Below are 21,704 nucleotides of genomic sequence, written 5' to 3'. Positions count from 1 at the left end.
TGTGTGTTGTAAAATAAATTTAAAAAAAAATCAGGGTTATTTTGTCTGTTAACAGAACTCAGGGTGCAAATTAGTCTTTTAGGTGACTAAATGGTGACTAAATTAGTCTTTTAGGTGAAACAGCCTCAAGTTGTGCCAGGGGAGGTTTAGATTGGAGATCAGGAACAATTTCTTCACGGAAAGGGTTGTCAAGCAGTGGAACAGGCTGCCCAGGGCAGCGGTGGAGTCACCATCCCTGGAGGGATTTAAAAGCCGTGTAGATGTGGTGCTGAGGGACATGGGTTAGGGGTGGGCTTGGCAGTGCTGGGTTAACGGTTGGACTCGATGATCTTAAAGGTCCTTTCCAACCAAAATGGTTCTGTTATTCTATGATTCTGTGAAAGGCTTGGGGTGCTTGGATGAGTCTTCACATAGATCTACCCGCTCCTCTCCGAGAGCAGACCTTGGTCCAGGCCAGACACCCTACTGCCAGCCCCGAGCAGGAGGTGGATGTGTGTCTTCTCCCCTCACCAGAAGCCAGGAGGTGCCAGGAGAGGGGCAAGAAAAGGTCCTGTGTCTGACCCCAGCAGCCCCATGTCCCACGGCACAGCAGTTGGGTACCTCCTTGCCCAGAGTCGCAATTTGGCTGCTCTGTGTCTCCCTGGTGAGCAGGTTCTTTGCTGTCCTTCACAGCCCCTGGGGTGGTCAGTAGCTCCTTGAAGGCCAGCTCAGCTCTGCACACCTTGCAAGGGTTGCCATCGTGGTGGGGACACCTCTACTGGAGATGTTTAGATAGTTATGATCAGGCATGACTAGGAGTGTTGAGAGTCAAAGCGTGGAGCTTTGATATATATATATATTTTTAACAAAATATATATTGTTGTCTGTTTAGGAGGGAATTACAGAAAAGCTGCGGGGAGAAAGAGGGAAGACCCTGGAGCAGTGCTTGGCTGCGGTGGTTTCTGTGCTGTTTTGAAGGTTGTAGTGAAGTGGGAGTCGGCCTCTTCTCCCAGGCAACTAGCGATAGGACAAGAGGACACAGCCTCAGGCTTTGCCAGGGGAGGTTCAGGTTGGACATTAGGAAGAATTTCTTCTCAGCAAGGGTCATTAGCCATTGGAAGGGGCTGCCCAGGGAGGTGGTGGAGTCACCATCTCTGGAGGGGTTTAAGAAAAGCCTGGACATGGCACTTAGTGCCATGGTCTAGTTGCCATGGTGGTGTCAGGGCAATGGTTGGACTCGATGATCCCAGAGGGCTCTGCCAACCTGGTTGATTCTGTGATTCTGTGAAGGAAGCTTGTCCCTAGTGACGGAGGTGTGTGACAGCTGAATTTGGTGTCTGACCTCCCTCTTTCATTAAATGCAAAAGTTAAACGTGGTGTTTCGTGGCCTGAAAACCCAAGAAAATGTAACGAATCAGTTTGCAGGAGGGGGTGCTGATTCATGAGTTGCCACGTGGAAAAGAGAAGGGGCAACAGGTTGCACCGGGAGAGGTTTCATCTCAACCTAAGAAACAGGTTACAGTGAGAACAATCACTCGCTGGAACAACCTCCCCAGGGACGTGGTGGAGTCCCCAGCGCTGGAGGGTTTCAAGATGCAACCAGACAGGGTGTGAGACAGCCTCATCCAGGCTGCCTTCCCCGGGACCAGATGGCCTTCAGAGGTTCCTTCCAGCCCGGGGTGTTCTGTGGACAAGGGGGACACAGCAGCCAGCTCCGTGGCAGAGCGGAGAGCTCAGGGTGCGGTGCACCTCCCAGCTCAGCCGCACATGGTGGTCCCAGCCCCTCTGATCCTCTGGGATCAGGGAGGGTCCCAAGTGCCCCACTGATATGCCCTCATGTCCCATGGTCCCCCAGCTCCCCTGACAGCTCAGCACCCCATGGTGACCCCAGCCCCTCCATCACCTCAGTGCTCCATCATCTCAACACCCCACCAACACCCCCCAATGCCTCCCCAGTCCCACTGCTGCCCTCTGCTAGTCCGGCCACCCTCAGCTCCTGAGTCACCTCAGGGCCACCCCAGTGCCCCACAGACACCCTCTTCATGTCCAACAGACACTGCTCAATGTCCACGGGCCCTCCAGACCCTCTTGTCACCTTAGAGCCAGGTAAGCACCCCCAGTGCCCCATGGACCATCCCCCAGTGCCCCACAGACACCCCCTCCATGCCCCACAGATAATCCCCAGTCCCCCACGGGACACTCCCAGCCCCACTGCCTCCTGTGGCAGCCCAGCCACCCCAGCCCCTGCACCACCTCCAAGCCAGGTGGGGCTTTCCAGAGCCCCCACCACCCCTGATACCCTTCAATGCCCTGCGGACACCTGCAGTGCCCCGGGACATGTCTCTAGAAGCTGTGGATCCCGCTGATGCCCCTTGGGCTCTCTCCAAAGCCACATAGACCGTCCCCAATGCCAGTCGGACACCTCCCCCCCCACCCCCCGATGCTACATGCACACCCTCTGATACCCCACAAACCCTTCTGATGCCCCATGGACACCCCTTGATGCCCTGTGGACCCTCCCCAATGCCCCACAGACACCCCTCCAATACCCCAGAGACACCCCCCAATACCCCATGGACCCTCCCTGCTGCCCCAATGCCACATGCACACGCTCTTATACCCCACAAACCCTTCCAATGCCCCATGGACACCCCTTGATGCCCTGTGGACCCTCCCCAATGCCCCACAGACCCTCCCCAGTGCCTCACGGCCACTCTCTGGTGCCCCCTGGACACTCCCCAAGGCTCTATGGGACCCCCCAGTGCCCCACAGACCCTGCCCAATGCCTCATGGACCCTCTCTGATGCCCCGTGGACCTTCCCCAACACCCCACAGACCATCCCCAGTGCTTCATGGAACCTCTCCAATGCCTCAGGACCGCTCCCGGATGCCCCCTGGGCACTCCCCAAGGCTTTATGGGCCCTCCCCAGTGCCCCACGGACCCTCCGCAGTTCCTCATGGACCTCTCTGATGTCCCGTAGACCCTCCCCACTGCCCCATGCACCCTCCCCAATGCCCCATGGACCTCTCTGATGCCCCATGGACCCTCCCCAATGCCTCATGGACCTCTCTGATACCCCATGGACCCTCTCTGATGCCCCATGGACCCTCTCTGATGCCCTGTGGACCCTACCCAACACCCCACAGACTGTCCCCAGTGCTTCATGGAACCTCTCCGATGCCTCAGGACCGCTCCTGGATGCCCCCTGGGCACTCCCCAAGTCTTTATGGGCCCTCCCCAGTGCCCCACGGGCCCTCCCCAGTGCCCCATGGACCCTCCCCAGTTCCTCATGGACCTCTCTGATGCCCCATGGACCCTCCCCAATGCCTCATGGACCTCTCTGATACCCCATGGACCTTCTCTGATGCCCCGTGGACCCTCCCCAACACCCCACAGACTCTCCCCAGTGCTTCATGGACCTCTTCGATGCCTCAGGACCGCTCCCGGATGCCCCCTGGGCACTCCCCAAGGCTTTACAGGCCCTCCCCAGTGCCCCACGGGCCCTCTCCAGTTCCTCATGGACCTCTCTGATGCCCTGTGGACCCTCACTGATGCCCCGTGGACCCTCCCCAACACCCCACAGACCGTCCCCAGTGCTTCATGGACCTCTTCGATGCCTCAGGACCTCTCCTGGATGCCCCATGGGCACTCCCCAGTGCCCCACGGACCCTCCCCAGTTCCTCATGGACCTCTCTGATGCCCCGTGGACCCTCCCCAATGCCCCATGCACCCTCCCCAGTGCCCCACGGGCCCTCCTCTTTGCCCCACGGACCCTCCCCAACACCTCACAGACACCCCCCATACCCCACAGACACCCCCGGACCCTCCCCGCCGCCCCCCGCCGCTCCCCCGAGCCCCCGCCGGGGGCGGCCCCGTCGCCGCCCGGTCCCGCCCCGGCCCCGTCCCGCGGTGAGTCACGGCGGGCGGGGGCTGCCGGCGCGGCGGCGCGGGGGGCCGGGCACGGCGGGCACCTCCGAGCCATGGCCCCGCCGGTCGCCCCGCTCCGCCGGCTCCTGCTCCTGCTGCTGGTGCACGGTGAGCGCGGGGGGGGGGGTCTCCGGGGGTCTCCCGCCTCCCGTGGGACGGGCGTGAAGTTTTGGGGGCGCGGGGCAAAAGCCCGGCTCCCCGGGGGGATGTTCTGCCACCGGGGCAAGGTTGGAGGTACCGGGGATGGGGATGCTTTTCCCCCGGGGAATGAAGGGGACGTGTGGGAAGCGGCACGGGGGGGGATGCGCAAGGCGGGGGTGGGTGCGGGTGGCTTTTGGGACGGGTCACAGCTCGGCGGGGTGTCCCCGGGGACACCGGGGCATCAGGCATCGCCGCCCCGAGCTCCTCCCGGGGATGGAGAAAGGGGCTTTGGGGACCAGGCTCGCCTCCCTCGGCCACCTCCGCTGGCAGGGGGACGCTGTCGGTGCCCCCCCGCCGTGACCCCGCGGCCACCAGCGCGGACGGGGCGCCCGCCGTTACGCGAAGGCCCCTCGGCGAGGAGGATGCTGCGAGCGAGGGGGGGGGTTGTCACCGCCGGCGTGCTGGAGAGGGGGGGACGGGTGACTCAGGCGGCCGAGGGGGTGGTGAGGAGGCTCCTGGCTCCCGCTCGGGAGCCGTGGGCGAGGGCCGCCAGGCGCCCGCAGACGGAGCCCGGCTCTGCCCGGGGGCCCCGCTGGCCCCGTCTAACCCCGGGCACTGCTGCAGGGCGAGCCCCCGGGTCGGGGCTCCCCGGGAGGGTGAAGGGTTTATCGCAAACATCAAAAAAAGAGGAAGGGAGGAGGCCAAGGGAGGATGGGATGAGCCAGCTCAGACGTGAGCTGTTCTCCAGGACACAACCCCCCCCCCGGCAGCTGCCAGACTCCAAGTCACAACCTGTGGAGCTGAAGAACATCTGTCTTTACGCACCAGGGTCTCAGTAGGATTTTCCAGCCTTGAAAGGACCTGCTCGCCCATGGGTGATGCTGAGCACCCTGTGGGTGCCGGGGCTGGGGGGGACTGGAGCATCCCTGGAGCCCATCAGGGAGTTGTGGTCCCAGCAGGTAGTTCAAGACTTGCTATTTTGGCTCTTCCCTGCAGTTTCGTGTTAGCCACTTCCATTACCCCCCGACTCAGTTGTTTCTGGGCATCCCAGCTAAAAGTCCACTGACTTTTCCCAGGCACCACTGCCAGGCTGGAGGAGAAGCTCGCCCATGTCGAGAAGTATGAGACGGTGATGCTGCGCAAGGTGCTGGCGCCTCGGGGCAAGAGGGACCTCTCTGCACCACTGGTGAGTAGCATCACTTCCAAATACTGGCTTGGCACAGCTGCCCTCGCTGCCTTGCAGGGAGTTTGGGGGGGTGTTGCAATCAGCAGAGACCCTTGGCCCACCACTGGGCTTGGAGCTGGCCCCTTGGCCCTTGGCCCACCACTGGGCTCGGAGCTGGACCCCCTTGGCCCACTACTGGGCTTGGAGATGGACCCTCTTGGCCCACCACTGGGCTTGGAGATGGACCCTCTTGGCCCACCACTGGGCTCGGAGCTGGACCCCCCTTGGCCCACCACTAGGCTTGGAGCCGGATCCCCTTGGCCCACCATTGGGCTCAGAGCAGGACCCCCTTAGTCCTGTGCCAGAAGAATGACCTGGTGCACGTTTTCCTGCATTGCTTCCACCACAGAGGATGAAGATCTTGAAGTAGTTGATCAGATCAGCTTTCCTGGACTGTTTTGGGTCAAAATAGGAAATGCAGCTAGCAGGATTGGCTCTTGAAGGGGAAGGGGAGGGGGGGTGCTTTCTCCAATGCTTTCTTCAGAGACATTACCCAGCGATGCCACCTCATGCAGCCTTGCAGTGATCTTGTGACATCTGGTCTTTGCTTAAGGAGGAATTTGCAAAGCCTCATTGAGCTGTAAGCACTTTTCTTGCTGTGTTTGCTGGAGCTGGGTTGGTGGTTTTTTTTTTTGTCTTTTTTGTCCTTTGGGACAGGGAAATAAGAATCAGAAAGTTGCAGAAACCCACATGAAAGAAAGCCAGTGTTATTTTTTTCTTGGGAAACCTTGTAATTTGAGGGAAGGAATGGGGTTTGACTCAGGAGTTTTGGCGCTCAGGGTTGACGTCCACAGGATGATGGTCTTGACCTCAAAGATGCTTTCCTCATTGCGTTCAAGTGAAATTCAGCCACATACGTGGATTCATTTTCTAGGACAAAAAAGCTCTGACTTTAGCACCTGATGAGATGGAGGGGCTGGGGACATTTATTTCCTAGTAAACTCTTCATACAGCACGTTCATCTGTGATTCAAACCCTTTCTGATAAACTAGCTTCAAAAACACTCCCCAAAAGCATCTGTTTTCTCTGCTCTAGAAACCTAAACTTGTCCACGAGATAAACATTCCCCAGGCTATTTAGAGACACCATCTGTGCCGGGCGCGCCGGGCAGCTCTGCACAGATCCCCCCTGGAAAGGGGAGCTCACCCATCTCGGGGTCCCTCTGCTTTCCACGGTGTGGGAGAAGACATCCACCTTGAGCTGTGTACTTTGGGAGGTGTCTGCTGGGTGGCACCTGGATTCGGTCTTGGATTGGGGGGGGGGGGTGTCCTTGGACCTGCCAAACTTGCTGTGTTGAGGGTCTCCTGCCTTTCAGGCCATTTTTCCTCCTCTTCCACAGAAGTTGGGTTTGCTCTCCCAGTAACTTTGGTGGGGAAGATGTTCTCAGCAAGGCTTGACCACCACCAAGCCCGTCTTTGAAGCGAGGACAGGTAGCTGGATGGGCGTTTTCTGCTCCAGCTCCTCCTGTGGCTTTGCATAGCAGTCTCTGTCTGGGATGGGCATGGGCCAAGAGCTGGTTCCTGGGTCAGAGCAGTTGGGACTCATGGGGCTGGTCCAGCAGAGCATCTGGCAGGTGAGGTTTGAAGCAGATCAGGTCCCCTCTGGCTTTGCTTAAATCAAGATGTTCAGTGCTGCAGACAGGGTGGAGACCTGGGTCCTACAGCACAGCATCTCCTGGGATGCCAGCCTTCCCACGGGCCATGGTCTTCTCCCACCTGCCCTTAGCAGCAGCATGACAGGGCACGTGGCAAACCTGGGTTTTTCATGGAAAGCGACCTGAAAAAAGAGCAAGAAGGGCCTTCAAGAAGATGTATAGCTACATGCTCTTGATTGCAGAAGTGACATCTCTCTCGTTCCCATGCTCCAGTATTTCAAAGAGCTGTATTGAAATGGGAGAGTAGTTTCCAGTCTGTGTAAGACCCGGTGCTGCAAGTTGCTGGCCTCTCCCCCAGCACACCTGTGCTCACACATCCCTGCTGATCTCCCCCACAGCATCCCAGAACCAGTTGATGCAAAGAAGGAAGTCCTTTGCCTGGGTGGAGACAGCCCAGCTCCTGCTGGCCCAGCCTGGGGCTCTGCAGGAAGCAGCAGGATGTTGCAGAGTGAGCGGTGGGGCTGGATGGAGCAGGAGCAAGGGACGGTGGTGGCCCAGCAACCTGCCTTCTTTTGCTCCTCTCTTGTGCTGCATCCTCTGATACATGACATGGGTTATGAAAGCATTGGAACAGGCTGCCCAGGGCAGTGGTGGAGTCCCCATCCCTGGAGGGATTTAAAAGCCATGTAGATGTGGTGCTGAGGGACATGGGTTAGTGGTGGAATTGGCACTGCTGGGTTAATGGTTGGACTTGATTACCTTAAAGGTCTTTTCCAACCAAAACGATTCTATGATTCTACAGTGCAATGAGCCTCACCCCTACTGTCCTAGCAAGACCCGTCGCTTCTTCCCACCCAGGGAAGAAATACCTTGTGCTGGGGTGGGACGGTGGCATCATGTCCCCATCCTCTGCAAGCTCTCTGGGTCTCTTAATAAAACCAGCTGGAAGAAATCCCTCCTGTCTGTGTGCTGTGGCCACGGCTCTGCTTTGCTTGCTCAGCACGGTCACGGGGTTAGCAGGGCTCGGGCAGGGGCAGGGCTGGGCTGCCTGTGCTTTCAGAGCCTTCCCATCTGGAGCCCTTGCAAAGCCCATGCTAATCAGGAAGGGGGTGATTCAGAGAAGCTTTATCAGGGCTGCATTTTCTTTTTTTAACTTACCCTGCGGTTGTCTCCAAGAGACGATCCCTGACCCACCAACCCCTTCCAAGTGCTTTCCTGCCATTTCTTAAGACCTCTTCTGGCTCTGGCGCTGCCAACAATAACAAAGCATCACTTTGTCGGTGGACACACGTCAGGCGGGAGACGCTGTCCGTAGGAGAAGAATTTGCCAGGGACCCATGAGCATGCCCACACACCGGCGGTGTGTCCGCCTGTAGCTGGGGCTGCCCGGCAGGCTTGTTGCAACCTGCTTGGCATGCGGAGAGGGTGTTTTGTGGCTGGCAGGCTGTCGCTGTGGATTGGAAATGCAAACTAGGTAGAACTGAGGGTGACCAAGCAATGGGCAAACCCTCTCAGCCAGTCCCACCGGCACTGAGTCAGCAGGACTTTCCGCTCAGCCCCGGCTCCTGCCAGGTTGCAGGTCATCCCCCTGGGAGCACTGAGCAGTTGTGTGACCGCAGGCACCGTCATCCTCCCCGGGGAGAGGCTGCACACCTCATCGGGGAGGAATGCTGGCCCTGCAGGAGATGCTTGCTTTGCCTTTTGCTCAACTCTCCACCCCGGGATCCTGTAAGAGCTGAGGACGTGCCCTCAGCAGAGGTGTCTGTGCTGCAGTGGTGGCTGAGGAGGTCCCTGGGGCCAAAGGTGCAGCCTGATATGGGACACCATGCAAGGGATCATCGTCTCTCTCAGTGGCCCCGGTGGGATGGGACCTCTGGAGGTCTGTGGCCCAACCTCTGCAGATGGAGATCACAAGACATCCCAGAGGAAAACACTTCTTCTGGAGGGATGTCTCCACCCTGGGGGTTCAGGGGCTGGGCTGAGCTGAGCCATAGCCACCCTGACCCAGCCATAGTGACTGGAGGTTGGACTTGAGATGCCTTGAGGTCCCTTCCACCAGCACTAGGATGATGGTGATGCTCAGGGCATCTGGCACATTGTGATACTTAAAATCTACTTTCAGTAGCAGATGAGAACCCAAAGAGGGTTATTCTCTAACCGTGCTGTTGCATGTTAGATCAGTCAGAGATAAGGAAGTCTCTGCTGATGAGAGCTGTTGGGCTCCGGGGATCTTTGTGGTTCAGCCTGTGAGTAAGTGCTGAACACAGTCCCCAAAAAAGGAGCTTTGTGATTGATGAGTAGGAAACCTCAGTTTCTGGCACGGCCATCTGCAGCCATGTGTCAGACACGGGAAACCAGACTTTGCTGACTCTGTTTCATTGCTGGTGACCTGTTCTTTATCTCAGGATGTGCTGGGGATTTGCGTTATTGCCCACATGCTTTCTTTCTTCTCTGATTTCCCGTGTCTTTGCTGGATGCCTCCAGGGTGAGCAGACAGGCTCCCCATCCCGCAGCCGTCTTCCAGCAGGGTGCATTCAGACCCCCATCCACTTTCTGGGCAGGTCCTTTCTTCTGTAGCTCTTGCTCCTGTTGACGGTGGGTCTGTGCTGTTGTTCTCTCTTTCATGCAGAGCATCTACCCAGACCACGTCTTCTACAGTGTCTGTGCCGAAGGCAGGGACTACCTCCTGCGGCTGAAGAAGAATAAGTGAGTGTGGGTGGGCCCGGTGGGATGGGCGGGGGGAGGCTCCATTCCCACCCTTGCTGTGAACATCGCTTCTCCAAGGTCTGGTGTCACCACACCGGTGATCCAAGCCCTCAGCCCAGACTCTCGCTAGCAAATTATTGCATTTTTTTTTTTTCCTCTCCTTGCCAAACCCACCCAGGTTGGTCATGGGCGCACCATACCCAACCTGACCAACCTCATCCCCAAAGCTTTCCATCCTCTCCCCAAAACTGGGGGGGTCACTGCTGATGCCCCTTCCCCATCTTGCAGGGAGCTGCTGGGGCAGCACTACACCGAGACGCACTACTCGGCCGATGGCACAGAGATCACGGAGAAGCCGAACATTCAGGTATGGGGTTGGCTCCAGGGAGAGCGGTTTTCCTGCTCCTGCAGGGCCCCGCCGTGCCCACAGCTGGTGCAGACCCCTCTTTACACCTCTCCTCTCTCTCTCGGCCGCAGGATCACTGCTTTTATCAGGGCCACGTGCAGGGATATGCCGACTCAGCAGCGAGCATCAGCACCTGCAGTGGGCTCAGGTAGGACCTCCGGCTCCCCCGGGGCACTGTGGCTGGCTGGAGGACAGCATGGAGCCTGGCCGTAGTGCACGCTACGGCACTGTTCCTGGTGAGCACAACAGTGAGCCGGTGTGACCAAGCCCCGGCCAGCCAGAGCTGTGCCGACAGAGGGAGAGCTCAGCTTTCCCCAAGGAAGAGAAGAAGACATCCCTCTTCCTGCTGACGGTGGGAGTGCTGACCGCCCTGGCTCGGTGCCCAGCAGGAAAGGCGCGCAGCGTTTTGCAGCTAAGCCTGCTGTTTTTAGGGGGGTTGACTGGAGAAGAGGAGGCTCAGAGGTGACCTTATCACTCTCTACAACTACTTGAAGGGAGGTTGTAGCGGAGTGGGAGTCGGCCTCTTCTCCCAGGCAACTAGCGATAGGACAAGAGGACACAGCCTCAAGCTTCGCCAGGGGAGGTTCAGGTTGGACATTAGGAAGCATTTCTTCTCAGCAAGGGTCATTAGCCATTGGAAGGGGCTGCCCAGGGAGTGGTGGAGTCATCATCTCTGGAGGTGTTTAAGAAAAGACCGGACATGGCACTTAGTGCCATGGTCTATTTGCCATGGTGGTGTCAGGGCAATGGTTGGACTCGATGATCTCAGAGGGCTCTTCCAACCTGATTGATTCTGTGATTCTGTGATTCTGTGACTGGCACAGGATGAGACTGGAAACCTGAGCATGACAGGAGGTCCGGGCAGGCGTGGCCTCCCTGGGCAGCCAGGCACAGCTAGTCCCGGATCCATCCTCTCTTCCCAGGGCAGAACGGACCAAACTCTCTCCAAGTGCTGCAGCCAGTGGCACAAAGGTGTGCTCATGGCAACGCACTGGCTTGCAGACATCTCCTCTGGGCCATGCCGAGCTCCTACAGCTGATGGCCGAGTGCCTTTCCAAAAGGGAAGGAAAGCATATGGTGCATCAGGCCAGCTCTGTCTGCCTCTTCACACCAGCTGCTGGCCGTGCTGGTGCTCATTCCTCAACAGCTGCCTTGGGTCTACCTGCATTTAACGGCAGAAAGCATCCTTGCGGAGTAACCCAAGCCACCAGGTCCATGCAAGGTTGCTCAGTTTGCCATGGTAGATTCGTACTCTGCTGTTCTTCTTTTGAGATCAGCTGTCAGCCAGACATTGCAAGAGAGTAAGACAGAGAGGAAGGGGTCCCTCGTCGGGGAATGTGTGAGGAGGACGGATGGTCCCTGGAGCACCGAGGGACATGCAAACTCCCGTTTGCAGGAGAAACACCTGCTGGAGCTGCGTGGCAGCCATCTCCTCACTTTGAGAGCAGGGGTTGTGTCTGTGGAGACCCTGGCTCGCACAGCTTGTGCATACATGGGACACTTGATATGCTTGTGTAGTAGGAGGACAAGATGTGCAAGGGCAGGACAGGAGACAAGGAAGATACAGAGAGGGCCCATGGGACACCTTACAGAAAGCACCTCAAAGGCCAGAGCTGCTCAGCAGAAATGCCGTGTTAAACCTGGCCTGGCAGCTCTGGGCAGGTCTCCTTGCTGAACCCTGGGACATTTCTGCTGCCCACAGTACAGGATACTCCCCTTGCTACCAGCCAGGGCTGCCATGCCATGGTTTGCTTTCTTCCAGCCCAGCAGCCAGTTTCCAGCCTCCCTAACAGCCCTTTTGTTCAACTGATGCTTCAGTGGCCTCCAAAAGCAAATGCTGTGGACATGTTTCCCTTTAATCCCCACCTCCTGGTACGCCCCAGGTCAGCTCGGTCCTGCAGCACCTCCTTGATGTGCTCTTGGGCCGGGTGAGGTCACAGGGAAGAGGCATCCAGTCCCTTGTGTTGCTGTGAACTCCTGCACCCTGTACCTCTGCACAGCAATGTGGGGCTTCGTGCACCTCCCAAAGGCTGCTTGGGGCTTTGCATTGAATGGGGTTTCATCCACATGGCCAGAAGGACCTGACTGTCATGTCCCGCTAGTGGCCTGTATCTCATCCAAGCTGCCTATGGGAAGCACGAAGGGGTACGGTGGTTTCCTAGCCGGGATTTGGCAGCTGTATTTTGTGTCGCAGGCACTTGCGGAGCTGTGTGTAGGGTCTGTCTGTGTCCTGTCAGATATCTCCCCAACCTGACGCTCACCCTCTTTCTTGGCAGTGGGTTTTTCCGAGTGAATGAGACCACCTTCCTTCTGGAGCCCCTGGAGGAGGATGCGGCCGGCCAGCACGCAGTGTACAGAGCAGCTCACCTGCGGGGGAAGCGCGGCACGTGCCGAGAGTCCGGTGCCACCCTGGAATATGACCACGAACCGAAAATTCCTGCAGCCATGAAGCTCTACCGCTGGGTTAAGGATTGCTTTGCTTCTCCTTCCTGTCACTGAGTTTGCAAGAGCCTAGGTCCTGTGAAGTCTGGGAGAGGAGTGGGGCCATACCGCATCTCTTGGAGATGCTCCTCTCCCACGCATTGTTGGTTGGGTATCCAAACACGGGTTGCTTCCCGTGCCCTAGCTCCTGGTGGGAACAAGTCCTCAGATCCTGTACCATTAGCAGGAGCATCCTCCTGCCCCATGAGCTCCGTGATGCCCACAGAGCCTCTCTTGTGCCTTATCCCAGTGGCAGGCTTGGGTTTTCCCTTGTGTGTTGGAAGATGTCTGAAACACTCAGCTAAGTAACATCAGAAAGCAGAGCTAGAAGACCTACTAGCCTTTAATAACATTGGAAGATGCTCCAGGATCCAACACATCCCACTGGAGGGTCAACCGTGGGGCTCAGCAAGCTGCAGAGCTGAGCCCTTCTTTACGCTCACTTTCCTCTCCCCTTCCAGAAATCAGCTCCGTTACACAAAGGTCCCCGATACGTGGAGCTAGTCCTGGTTGTGGACAACGAGGAGGTAAGCATGGAGGGAGTGAGACGGTGCCTGCGTTTTCGCTGTCACCCACTGCAGTGAGGAGGTCAAAGCTAGCCTCAAATCTTTCTGTGTCCTTCCCGTAGTTCAGGAAACACAAGGACTTGCGCACAGTGCAGAACCGCATGAAGGAAATCGTGAACCACGTTGACAAGGTGAGCCCAGGGGTCTGGATCTGCCCGCCCCACTCCCACACATGGCCTACAGTGCCAGCACGGGCATGAACACGGCGGGAGAGAGATTGGCGTGGGCAGGGCAATGGAACTGGAGCTGATATCAAGCCTGTAGGCGGGCTGCTGCAGGGTGACTGACTCCCTTGGCCAATGGGGTGTGCAAAGTGGACGTGACAAGCAGCTCAGTCCTGGGTCCTCAGGAGCATGGGATGGCTGCTTCCCAGCTCAAGGGGCAAGAAATTTCTTCTCATAAGCCCTGGGAGCTCGTCCCACGGCCACTCTCAAGCTGGAGCGGGTGCTAATGAGGGGAGGGTGATGGATGCAGGGTACCAAGGGGGAGTTTCTGCTTGCCTTGCTCCAGCCTCACTCGTCGGTTGGCCGTGTGGGAGCAGCATCCCAGTGTTCACTGGCCAAGAAGGAGGCAAGAGGTCCTAGGGTAAACCCTGTCTATGTGGTCACCCCAGGCTGGGGTGACAGGGCTGATGATGCACAGTGAGGTGGGGTCCTGGGCTTGGCTGTGGTTCCCCATGGGAGGTGGGACCTTCCCTCTGCTTGTGCAGCTCAAATCCAAGTGCTCCCTCCGGGCTGTCTCCCCCCCCCAGCTTTACCAGCCTCTTCACCTGCGAGTGGCCTTGATCGGCTTGGAGGTGTGGAGCCACAAGGACAAAATCGTGGTCAGTCCCAACCCAGAGGTGATGCTGGACAACTTCCTCCACTGGCGGGAGGCAGAGCTGCTGCGGAGGAAGCCACACGACAATGCTCAGCTGATCACGTAAGGATGGGGGGGGCATCACCTCACCATCCTTGCAGCCCTGCTGCTGCCCGGGCCACATGGCTATGGTGGCATCTCAATCCACAGGGGCATAGACTTCCACGGCACGACCGTAGGGCTCGCCAAGAAGCTTGTGATGTGCACCAGGGACTCGGGCGGTGTCAACCAGGTGGGTCCCTCTGCCTGGGCATGCGCCAGGAGGGCAGCAGCTCTCTCATGGTCTGTGCTCCCTGCATTGTATTTTCCAGAGTGGGTCTCACCTCCACTGGTGTCCAGCTTTCCCCCTCCGCAGCCTTAGGGCTGGATCTGGTTCCTGGCATCTCCGACCCTTGACTGACTGACCCCCAGAGAAGTGTGGGGGCCGCAGGGGAAGGGTAGCTGTGGAAACCCATCTGGGTGCCTGCAGAGGGCTCTGATATACCTGAGCCCTGTAGAGCCTCCCAGAGCATCTCCGTGGACACAAGGCTGCTCCCAGCACCTGTGAGGTGGCTGGGACTTGGTCTGCAATTGCTCCTCGGCCATCCTGTCTGTGCTCCTCATCCCTTCCCAGGGAGGGCATCCTTTGCTGGAGCGGAAGTGGTCGGTCATGGGACCTGTGGCCATCCAGAACCACCACAAAGCGTTGTTTCAGGGTAGCCGCTATATCTAGGCTCACTTACACCCCTGAGAGCCCAGTCTGGAGGTCTTCACGGGCCACGGGACCAAGTCCAGCTTTTGTCCTCCTTTTCCTCAGCATGGCAGCGTTAGGGAATGAACTGCAGACAGCAGCGAGACCGGCACTGAGCAGTTGAACAGCCCCAGTGGGCCTCATGGAGATGCTGTGGAGAGCATTTGAACCACGCGGCACTTCTTGTCCCACAGGACCACAGCATGAATCCTATCGGCGCTGCGTCCACCATGGCTCACGAGATGGGGCACAACCTGGGGATGTCTCATGATGAAGACGTTGCTGGTTGCCGCTGCCCTGTCCCCAAAGCTGATGGAGGATGTGTCATGGCAGCGAGTGTTGGGTGAGTGATAGAGAAAGGGGAATATCCCTGGGCAGCAAATATCTCGAGGTGTCCTCCAGAACTGCCCTGATGGTGTGAAGCCTGTGAGATGGTCAGGTCTGGGTGGACACTTCATGTTAAGCTGAACTCCAAAGGTCTGTCGGTGGCCCTCCAGCTGCTCCCTGGGCTGGTGGGTGCGAGGGCCCTCGGGCTCTCATCTCTACTCATGACTGCCTGTTTTTGTGGCCTTTCAGCTTGGTGTATCCCAAGCTCTTCAGCCGCTGCAGCGAGCATGACATGTGGCAGTTCCTTGGGGACCCCAGGACCAGCTGCCTGCTGAACGTCCCCGGGGCGGATGAGCTGTATGGGGGGCCGGTGTGCGGGAACCAGTTCGTGGAGCGCGGGGAGCAGTGCGACTGCGGCACGCCGGAGGTAGGGACGCTCTCTGAGAGCCCGGGAAGGAGGGTGGGCGGCAGGGACCTGAGCCCTGTGATTCAAACTCAGCAAAGGTTGTGCAAGCCTCTTCCCTGGACATCATGCTTTGCAAGACTCATCTAGAGAGCAGCTCCATGGAGAAGGAGCTTGGAGTCCTGGTGGACAACAAGTTATCCATGGGACAGCAATGTGCCCTTGGGGCCAAGGCGGCCAATGGTGTCCTGGGGTGCATTAAGAAGAGTGTGTCCAGCAGATCGAGGGAGGTCCTCCTCCCCCTCTACTCTACCCTGCTGAGACCTCACCTGGAGTATTGCGTTCAGTTCTGGGCTCCCCAGTTCAAGAGGGACAGAGATCTACTGGAGAGAGTCCAACGGAGGGCTGTGAGGATGATTAAGGGACTGGAACACCTGCCTGATGAGGAAAGGTTGAGAGACCTGGGGCTTTTTAGTCTGGAGCAGAGAAGACTGAGAGGGGATCTGATTAATGGGTATAAATAGATGAGGGCTGGGTGTCAAGAGGAAAGGGGCAACCTCTTTTCACTTGTGCCCTACGACAGGACAAGGGGCAATGGATGCAAGCTGGAGCACAGGAAGTTCAACCTCAACATGAGGAACAACTTCTTTACTGTGAGGGTTACAGAGCACTGGAACAGGCTCCCCAGAGAGGCTGTGGAGTCTCCTTCTCTGGAGACCTTCAAGACCCATCTGGATGTGTCCCTGTGTAACCTGCCCTAGACTGGTCCTGCTCTGGCAGGGGGTTGGACTCGATGATCTCCAGAGGTCCCTTCCAACCCCTAACATTCTATGATTCTATGATTCCTTGTGTTCCTGATGCTTCTGACAAAAAATAACTTGCGGAGTCTATTCGTTAACTTGGGTGTGTGCCTGCCCCCCACTTCATGTAGCTGGCTGTGATTTTAGCAGGAGCGTGCCTAGGAAAGATGGACATTCCCCCAGCATGTCCTCCAAAGAGGTGATCCAAGGAGGGGGCCATCATGGCATGGTGTCCTTTCAAGAGTTGTGCTCAGCTTTTCCTCATCCCTAGTGACCCATCACTGCATCGCAGGGCGGGTATTTGAGACAATCAGCCAGGCAATGTCTCTGGGATAAATCTCGGGGACACAGTCCTGCTCTGGGACCTGAAGGGATGCTCCCCTGATGCAGAGAGCACAGAGATCCTCCTGTTTTCTCCTTCCTGGAGATGTGCAAAGGGTGCTACCAGAGAGCAGGCCCCATATTCTGAAAAACCTCTCCTGGTGCTTTGGTTTGGTGTTGGTAATGGGGGTAAAGAGGTGGCAGGAATGGGTCACACCTGGGATGATGCTGTGGTTTTGCCCCATGGTTCAGCCCGTGGTGGCTACGCTGCCATTGGTACGTGGTGACATGGCACCTGGCCACCGCCCCCCCCAGAAAGGAAAGGAAGGAAAGGGTCTTTCAGGGGGCTTTCGGGAGGGTTTCACTCTCTCCCTGTCTCGAAGGAGTGCACCGACCGCTGCTGCAATGCCACCACTTGCCAGCTGAGAGAGGGAGCTGAGTGCGCCCGGGGGGACTGCTGCCAGGACTGCAAGGTACTGCCGCCGCCGGGGACCACCTTGGCAGGGAAGGGAGCTGGCGGGCATGCAGCCCTGCCCCAGGCTCCTCCAGAGCTTCCTGGTTAGAGGCGAGGTGTGTCCATAGCCCACTGGAGAGCCTGAAGGACCTCTGTGTCAACCTGCCCAGAGTCAAATGCACCCAATGGTTTTGGGGGGGAATCAACGCTTTCCATTCGATGCTCTCTTTCCATTCAATGATCTCTTGCCAGACTCTTCTCAGTGGTGCCCAGCGACAGGACAAGGGGCAATGGGCACAAACTGAAACATGGGAAGTTTGATCTCAATATGAGGAAAAAACGTCTTTACTGTGAGGGTGCCAGAGCCCTGGCACAGGCTGCCCAGGGAGGGTGGTGAGTCTCCTTCTCTGGAGATATTCAAAACCCACCTGGACATGACTCTGTGCAACGTGCTCAGGGTGACCCTGCTTTGGCAGGGGGTTGGACTGGATGGTCTCCAGAGGTCCCTTCCAACCCTAACCAGTCTGTGATTCTGTGACTTTCACTCCATGGGCAGTCAGCATCTCAGGTGGGCAGCAGTTGGGAAGGTGAAGCAGCCTGTTTCTGGCATCCTGGAGCCCAGGTCCCCCGGCGCTGTTAGGTTAGGTGCAGGATGAAAGGTGTTGAAGAACTGGGCAATGTTCAGCAGAGACCAGCATGGCCCATTCCTGATGCGGGAAACCAACCTGCCTCTTCGGCTCCATTTGTCCAAGAGAACGTTGTTACATGCATTGGTTCCTGCAGGCAGGCGTGAGAGATGCCGCGATGAGAAGAGACAGGGCTGGAAGAGGATCCCAGGGCAAGTCCAGAATAAAAGCAAAGCACAAGGCGTTGCCCTCAGTGAGGGACTTAACTATGGGAAGACCCAGTCCAAGGCCTGATGGTGTCTCCGTCCTGTGCCGTAGTGCAGTCAATAGCAAACGTCTTGGTGCCAGAGCGGCACAAGCTGCCATGTCTGGATCTGTGGGGTGCTGGGAGATGTTTTGAAGACCAGGGTGCTGCTGGGCTGTGGTGCCTGTGTGGCTCCGGGGATGCAAGAACATCGAGGCAGTGCCGACACCCCCTTCTCTGTGCAGGTGAAGGCTGCTGGTGTGCTCTGCCGGGCCAGCAAGAATGACTGTGACCTGCCCGAGCACTGCACTGGCCTCAGCGCTGAGTGCCCGGAGGACGTCTTCCAGGAGAACGGCATCTCCTGCCAGAATGGCAACGGCTACTGCTACAACGGGGCCTGCCCCTCGCACAGCGAGCAGTGCCGCACGCTCTGGGGCGCAGGTAGCTGCTCCCCCCACCCTGCCCACCCACCCTCCTTGCCCTACATGCCGGGTGATGTGCCCAGGAGTCCCGGCTCCTCGGGCCAGGGCATCACACAGCTGTGGTCCCCTCCTGCAACCCTAGCTGGGGTGCTATGGCTCCTGACCCTAAAGCGTGGCTACTGATGCCGGTGCCACCGGCTTGCTGCGGGCTCTGGCTCCGTGTGACCCTTTCCATGTGTCCTGCAGAGGCCCAGGTGGCTCCTGACATCTGCTTTAAGCACAACAGCGAGCAGCACCTTCACCTCCACTGCCTCACTGAGTATGGGAAGCGGCCCTGCAGCCCCAAGTAAGGAGCTGGGGGCAGCGGGTGGCATCCGTGTCCAGCCACAGCACTGCGGGGCCGAGCGAAGCTCCCCAGCCCCGTGACACCCCCGCCGCTGGTGCCCACAGCTGCTTCTCCCGCAGGGACGTGAAGTGTGGCACGCTGCTGTGCCTGAGTGACAATGCCAGCCCTGTCCTCGGCGGCGGCTCCTACTCCCTCTTCTTTGGCCGCTTCAAGTGCAAGGCGGTCATCGCCAGCAGCGACGCCAACGAGGCGGTGGCCAAGCTCAGGCTCGTGCCCACCGGCGCCAAGTGTGGAGAGGAGATGGTGAGTGCGCTGGAGGCCACGCTGGGGTGGCAGAGGGGGGGTGTCTGCTGTCCGGGGGGACCCGGGGCAGCCTCAGAGCCCCCCTGCCTGCCCCCAGGTCTGCTACGCCGGGCGCTGCCAGAACCTCCTGGTCTACGGCAACAAGAACTGCTCGGCCAAGTGCAACAACCATGGGGTACGCTGTGGGATTGCCCTCCCCCGGAGCAGCAGTCCCGACCCCTGCAGCGTGCCCACCACCCTGACGCGTTCCTCCCTCACCACAGGTGTGCAACCACAAGCGGGAGTGTCACTGCGAGCCGGGCTGGGCAGCGCCCTACTGCGAGCAGAAGGTTCTAGAGATGGCGGCAGGTACGGCCACCTCTGTGCGTGGCCGGCGCCAGCTCCGTCGGCCTGGCACACATGCAGGGGAAAGGGCCTGGGGAGGGGGTTGGCGGTGGTGCTGGTGGTGCCACAGTGCTGGTGGGCTCCATCCCCGCTGGGCGTCCCCAGCATGGGGGTGCCTGTCCTGACGCTGACCGGGTCTCCGCAGGGAGCAGCAGCGTGGTCTTGGCGGCTGTGCTGGCCGTGCTGGCACTCTCCGGCATCCTGCTCGGCGGCGGCGTGGTGCTCCTCCGGGGCAGGGGGACCCGGCACTGCCAGAAAGGGTAATCCCCCCTCCTCTGCCCCGCAGCGGGGCTGAGCCACGGCCACGCAGGCTGAGCTCAAGGAGTGCCCGGAGCAGCCCCCCACTGTCCCCGTGCCCCGCAGGAGGACCTCGGGCAGGCCGGCTGCCGGCCTCGCCAACCCGCTCTTCCAGGAGGGTGGCCGGACGCGACCTCCCCGCCGCCAGCTGTCCCGACATGACATCGGCCGCCCCAACCTGCTCAGCAGCACGGCAGCCCCGCGGGATGCCCGGCCCCTCGGGCCCCACCGCCCGGCCCCGCAGGTGAGGGACCGAGCAGAGCCCCGGCGGGGGTGACCTTCATGGCGGGGGTGGCAGGGCAGCCTCTCACCCCACATTTTGCTGACCCTGCAGCCACCGGCACCAGCCCCCCAGGTGACATCTCCAGGATGGCCCCTGCAGGTAACCACCCCTCCAAAAGCCACCGCTGCCGCTTGGTGGGGTGGCCTGTCCTTCCCGTGGCCCACGGCTGCTCTCAGACACCCCCCTTCCAGCCTCCCCTGGCCTGCCCAGCCCCAGACGTGTGGGGCACATCCATAGGGCGGCCCAGGCAACTGATGACTTGGGCAGGGGGGGCCCTTCCTCTGCTCCTTGTCCCCCTCCAGGTCCCTCCTTGGGGCCCAGGCAAGGAACTCGAGTCTCTGTTCTCCTCCCTCCAGGCGAAGCCGAAGCCGCCCAGCAAGCCTCTCCCAGCACTGACGAGCAAGGCACCACGCCATGGCAAACAGATGCCAGGACCGGCCCTCCCTCACCCACCGCCAACAGCCCCCTCGGTCTTTCAGCAGAGCAAACCCCCGAAGGTGGCCTTGAAGCCACCCCTGGCCAGGAGGTGACCAAGGATGCTCCATCCACTACCGCAGCTGAGGAGTTGGTGGCTCTGGCGCTTGGCCAGCACAGCTGGGGAGCCACCGCCTCTCTTCCACCCTTACTTGAATCGCTCGCTGGACCCTCCCCTGGGAGGGCACCCGTGTTTACAGATATTTGAGTTGTGCCTTAACAGACCCCGTAGCCTCATGCCTGGCCCAGGGAGAGCCTTCAGCTGAGGCTTCGTGAGGAGACCAGGAGCGGGGACGATGCCAGCTCTGGTTTTGGGGCCAGCCCCAGTTGGTCCAGGCTCTCCTGCACCCTGGGAGCTGCTGCCTTCTCTCCTGATGTCCTGAATGTGTCCTGCTCCTCCTGCCCCTTCCCTGCTGAGGCCGTGGCGAGGAGCTCCTGGCATCGTCCGGGACCATGCCCTGGGACCACCACCCCGCCTGGGGACAGTCACATGGGGCAGGGGGGGTCTCGCCAGCAGCTTTGGCAGGTCCAAGCCAGGCTTGGCCGCCCCACAGGGCTTTTATCTCTGAAGTTATCACTTGAGTTACTGTTCTCCTGAAAGGGAATTTCCTGGGAGCCTTTTTATGGCAGCCATTAACTTATGACCCTTACGTGAGCCACCTGTTGTAAAACCAGACCTCCCCATTTTTGATATAATTTAGGTTGAAGGCTTTTATACCAATAAAGACTGAAGGTAGCAGCATCACAGGGCGTCTCTCGTCAGAAAGGGGCAGCACAGGCAGCGGGGCAGGAGCAGGGCAGCAGGCAGGGAGCTGCCTGGGGCTCAGGGCGGATCTGGCATGGGTGCAGGCAGCGGGGAGAAGGGCTTGAGCTGAGCTCCCCAATCCTGTGCCGGGCCACGGGGGCCAAATGGCAGCGCTTCCTGCCAGCTGCAGAGAGCAAGGCTGTCACGGGGGCTGCAGGACGCTGCAGCAAGTCCCTGTGTCCCCCCCAGCACACCCCAGCCCCAGCTGCCACAACAGGCCCCTGGCTTGCTCTGCGACCAGACTGGCCACCGTGACTCCCACCACCAGCTCAGCTCCCATCAGCCTGGCCCAAGACACACACGTTCATGCTTGCAGGCAACATCAGCGCTTGGGGACCAGCCCACGGTCCCCGAGGACGCTGCTCGTGCAGGACAGCCATGCCTGCTTGGGGAACGCTCCCACACCAGCCACATGCAAGCAATGGGGCAGCTCAGGTGGGGGCCCAAGGGCCAGCAGGGCTCAGTGCCCACCACAAGCTTTGGAGGATGACAGCAGAAACACAGGGGGACTGTAAGCGCTGCCCCTGCTGCTCAGCACCATCCTGTGGTTATCTTTGAGCCCAGGCTGCTCACGGGGCTCCCAGGGTGGGTGCCACTGCAG

The 21,704-nt window shown here is 59.2% G+C and overlaps 1 protein-coding gene across 1 annotated transcript; it reads left to right on the top strand.

Annotated features, from left to right (window-relative positions):
• Nucleotides 1-3,960: 3,960 nt before the first annotated feature.
• ADAM8 (ADAM metallopeptidase domain 8) lies at nucleotides 3,961-20,354 on the top strand. Its single transcript, XM_068416688.1, has 22 exons — nucleotides 3,961-4,015; nucleotides 5,125-5,234; nucleotides 9,497-9,573; nucleotides 9,862-9,940; nucleotides 10,051-10,127; nucleotides 12,256-12,442; nucleotides 12,922-12,987; nucleotides 13,089-13,157; nucleotides 13,778-13,947; nucleotides 14,035-14,116; nucleotides 14,809-14,957; nucleotides 15,191-15,368; nucleotides 16,849-16,938; nucleotides 18,035-18,230; nucleotides 18,458-18,557; nucleotides 18,677-18,860; nucleotides 18,958-19,035; nucleotides 19,124-19,208; nucleotides 19,390-19,504; nucleotides 19,611-19,785; nucleotides 19,876-19,923; nucleotides 20,181-20,354. Exons 1-22 carry the CDS (start codon nucleotides 3,961-3,963, stop codon nucleotides 20,352-20,354), a joined length of 2,544 nt encoding a protein of 847 aa, XP_068272789.1.
• The last annotated feature ends 1,350 nt before the right edge of the window (nucleotides 20,355-21,704 follow it).

The sequence above is a fragment of the Nyctibius grandis genome, chromosome 20 (genome assembly GCF_013368605.1).
Source record: "Nyctibius grandis isolate bNycGra1 chromosome 20, bNycGra1.pri, whole genome shotgun sequence".
In the NCBI taxonomy this organism is placed as follows: domain Eukaryota; kingdom Metazoa; phylum Chordata; class Aves; order Nyctibiiformes; family Nyctibiidae; genus Nyctibius; species Nyctibius grandis.
Note: the sequence above shows the minus strand (reverse complement) of the source record. Positions and strands in the feature narration are given on the sequence as shown.

Bases quoted from the DNA above. Each gene is read 5' to 3' on its own strand.
- ADAM8 (XM_068416688.1), top strand. From the start codon at position 3,961: ATGGCCCCGCCGGTCGCCCCGCTCCGCCGGCTCCTGCTCCTGCTGCTG. The intron at 18,558-18,676 runs GTAAGGAGCTGG...CTTCTCCCGCAG, and splicing joins AAGCGGCCCTGCAGCCCCAA to GGACGTGAAGTGTGGCACGC. The intron at 19,036-19,123 runs GTACGCTGTGGG...CCCTCACCACAG, and splicing joins CCAAGTGCAACAACCATGGG to GTGTGCAACCACAAGCGGGA.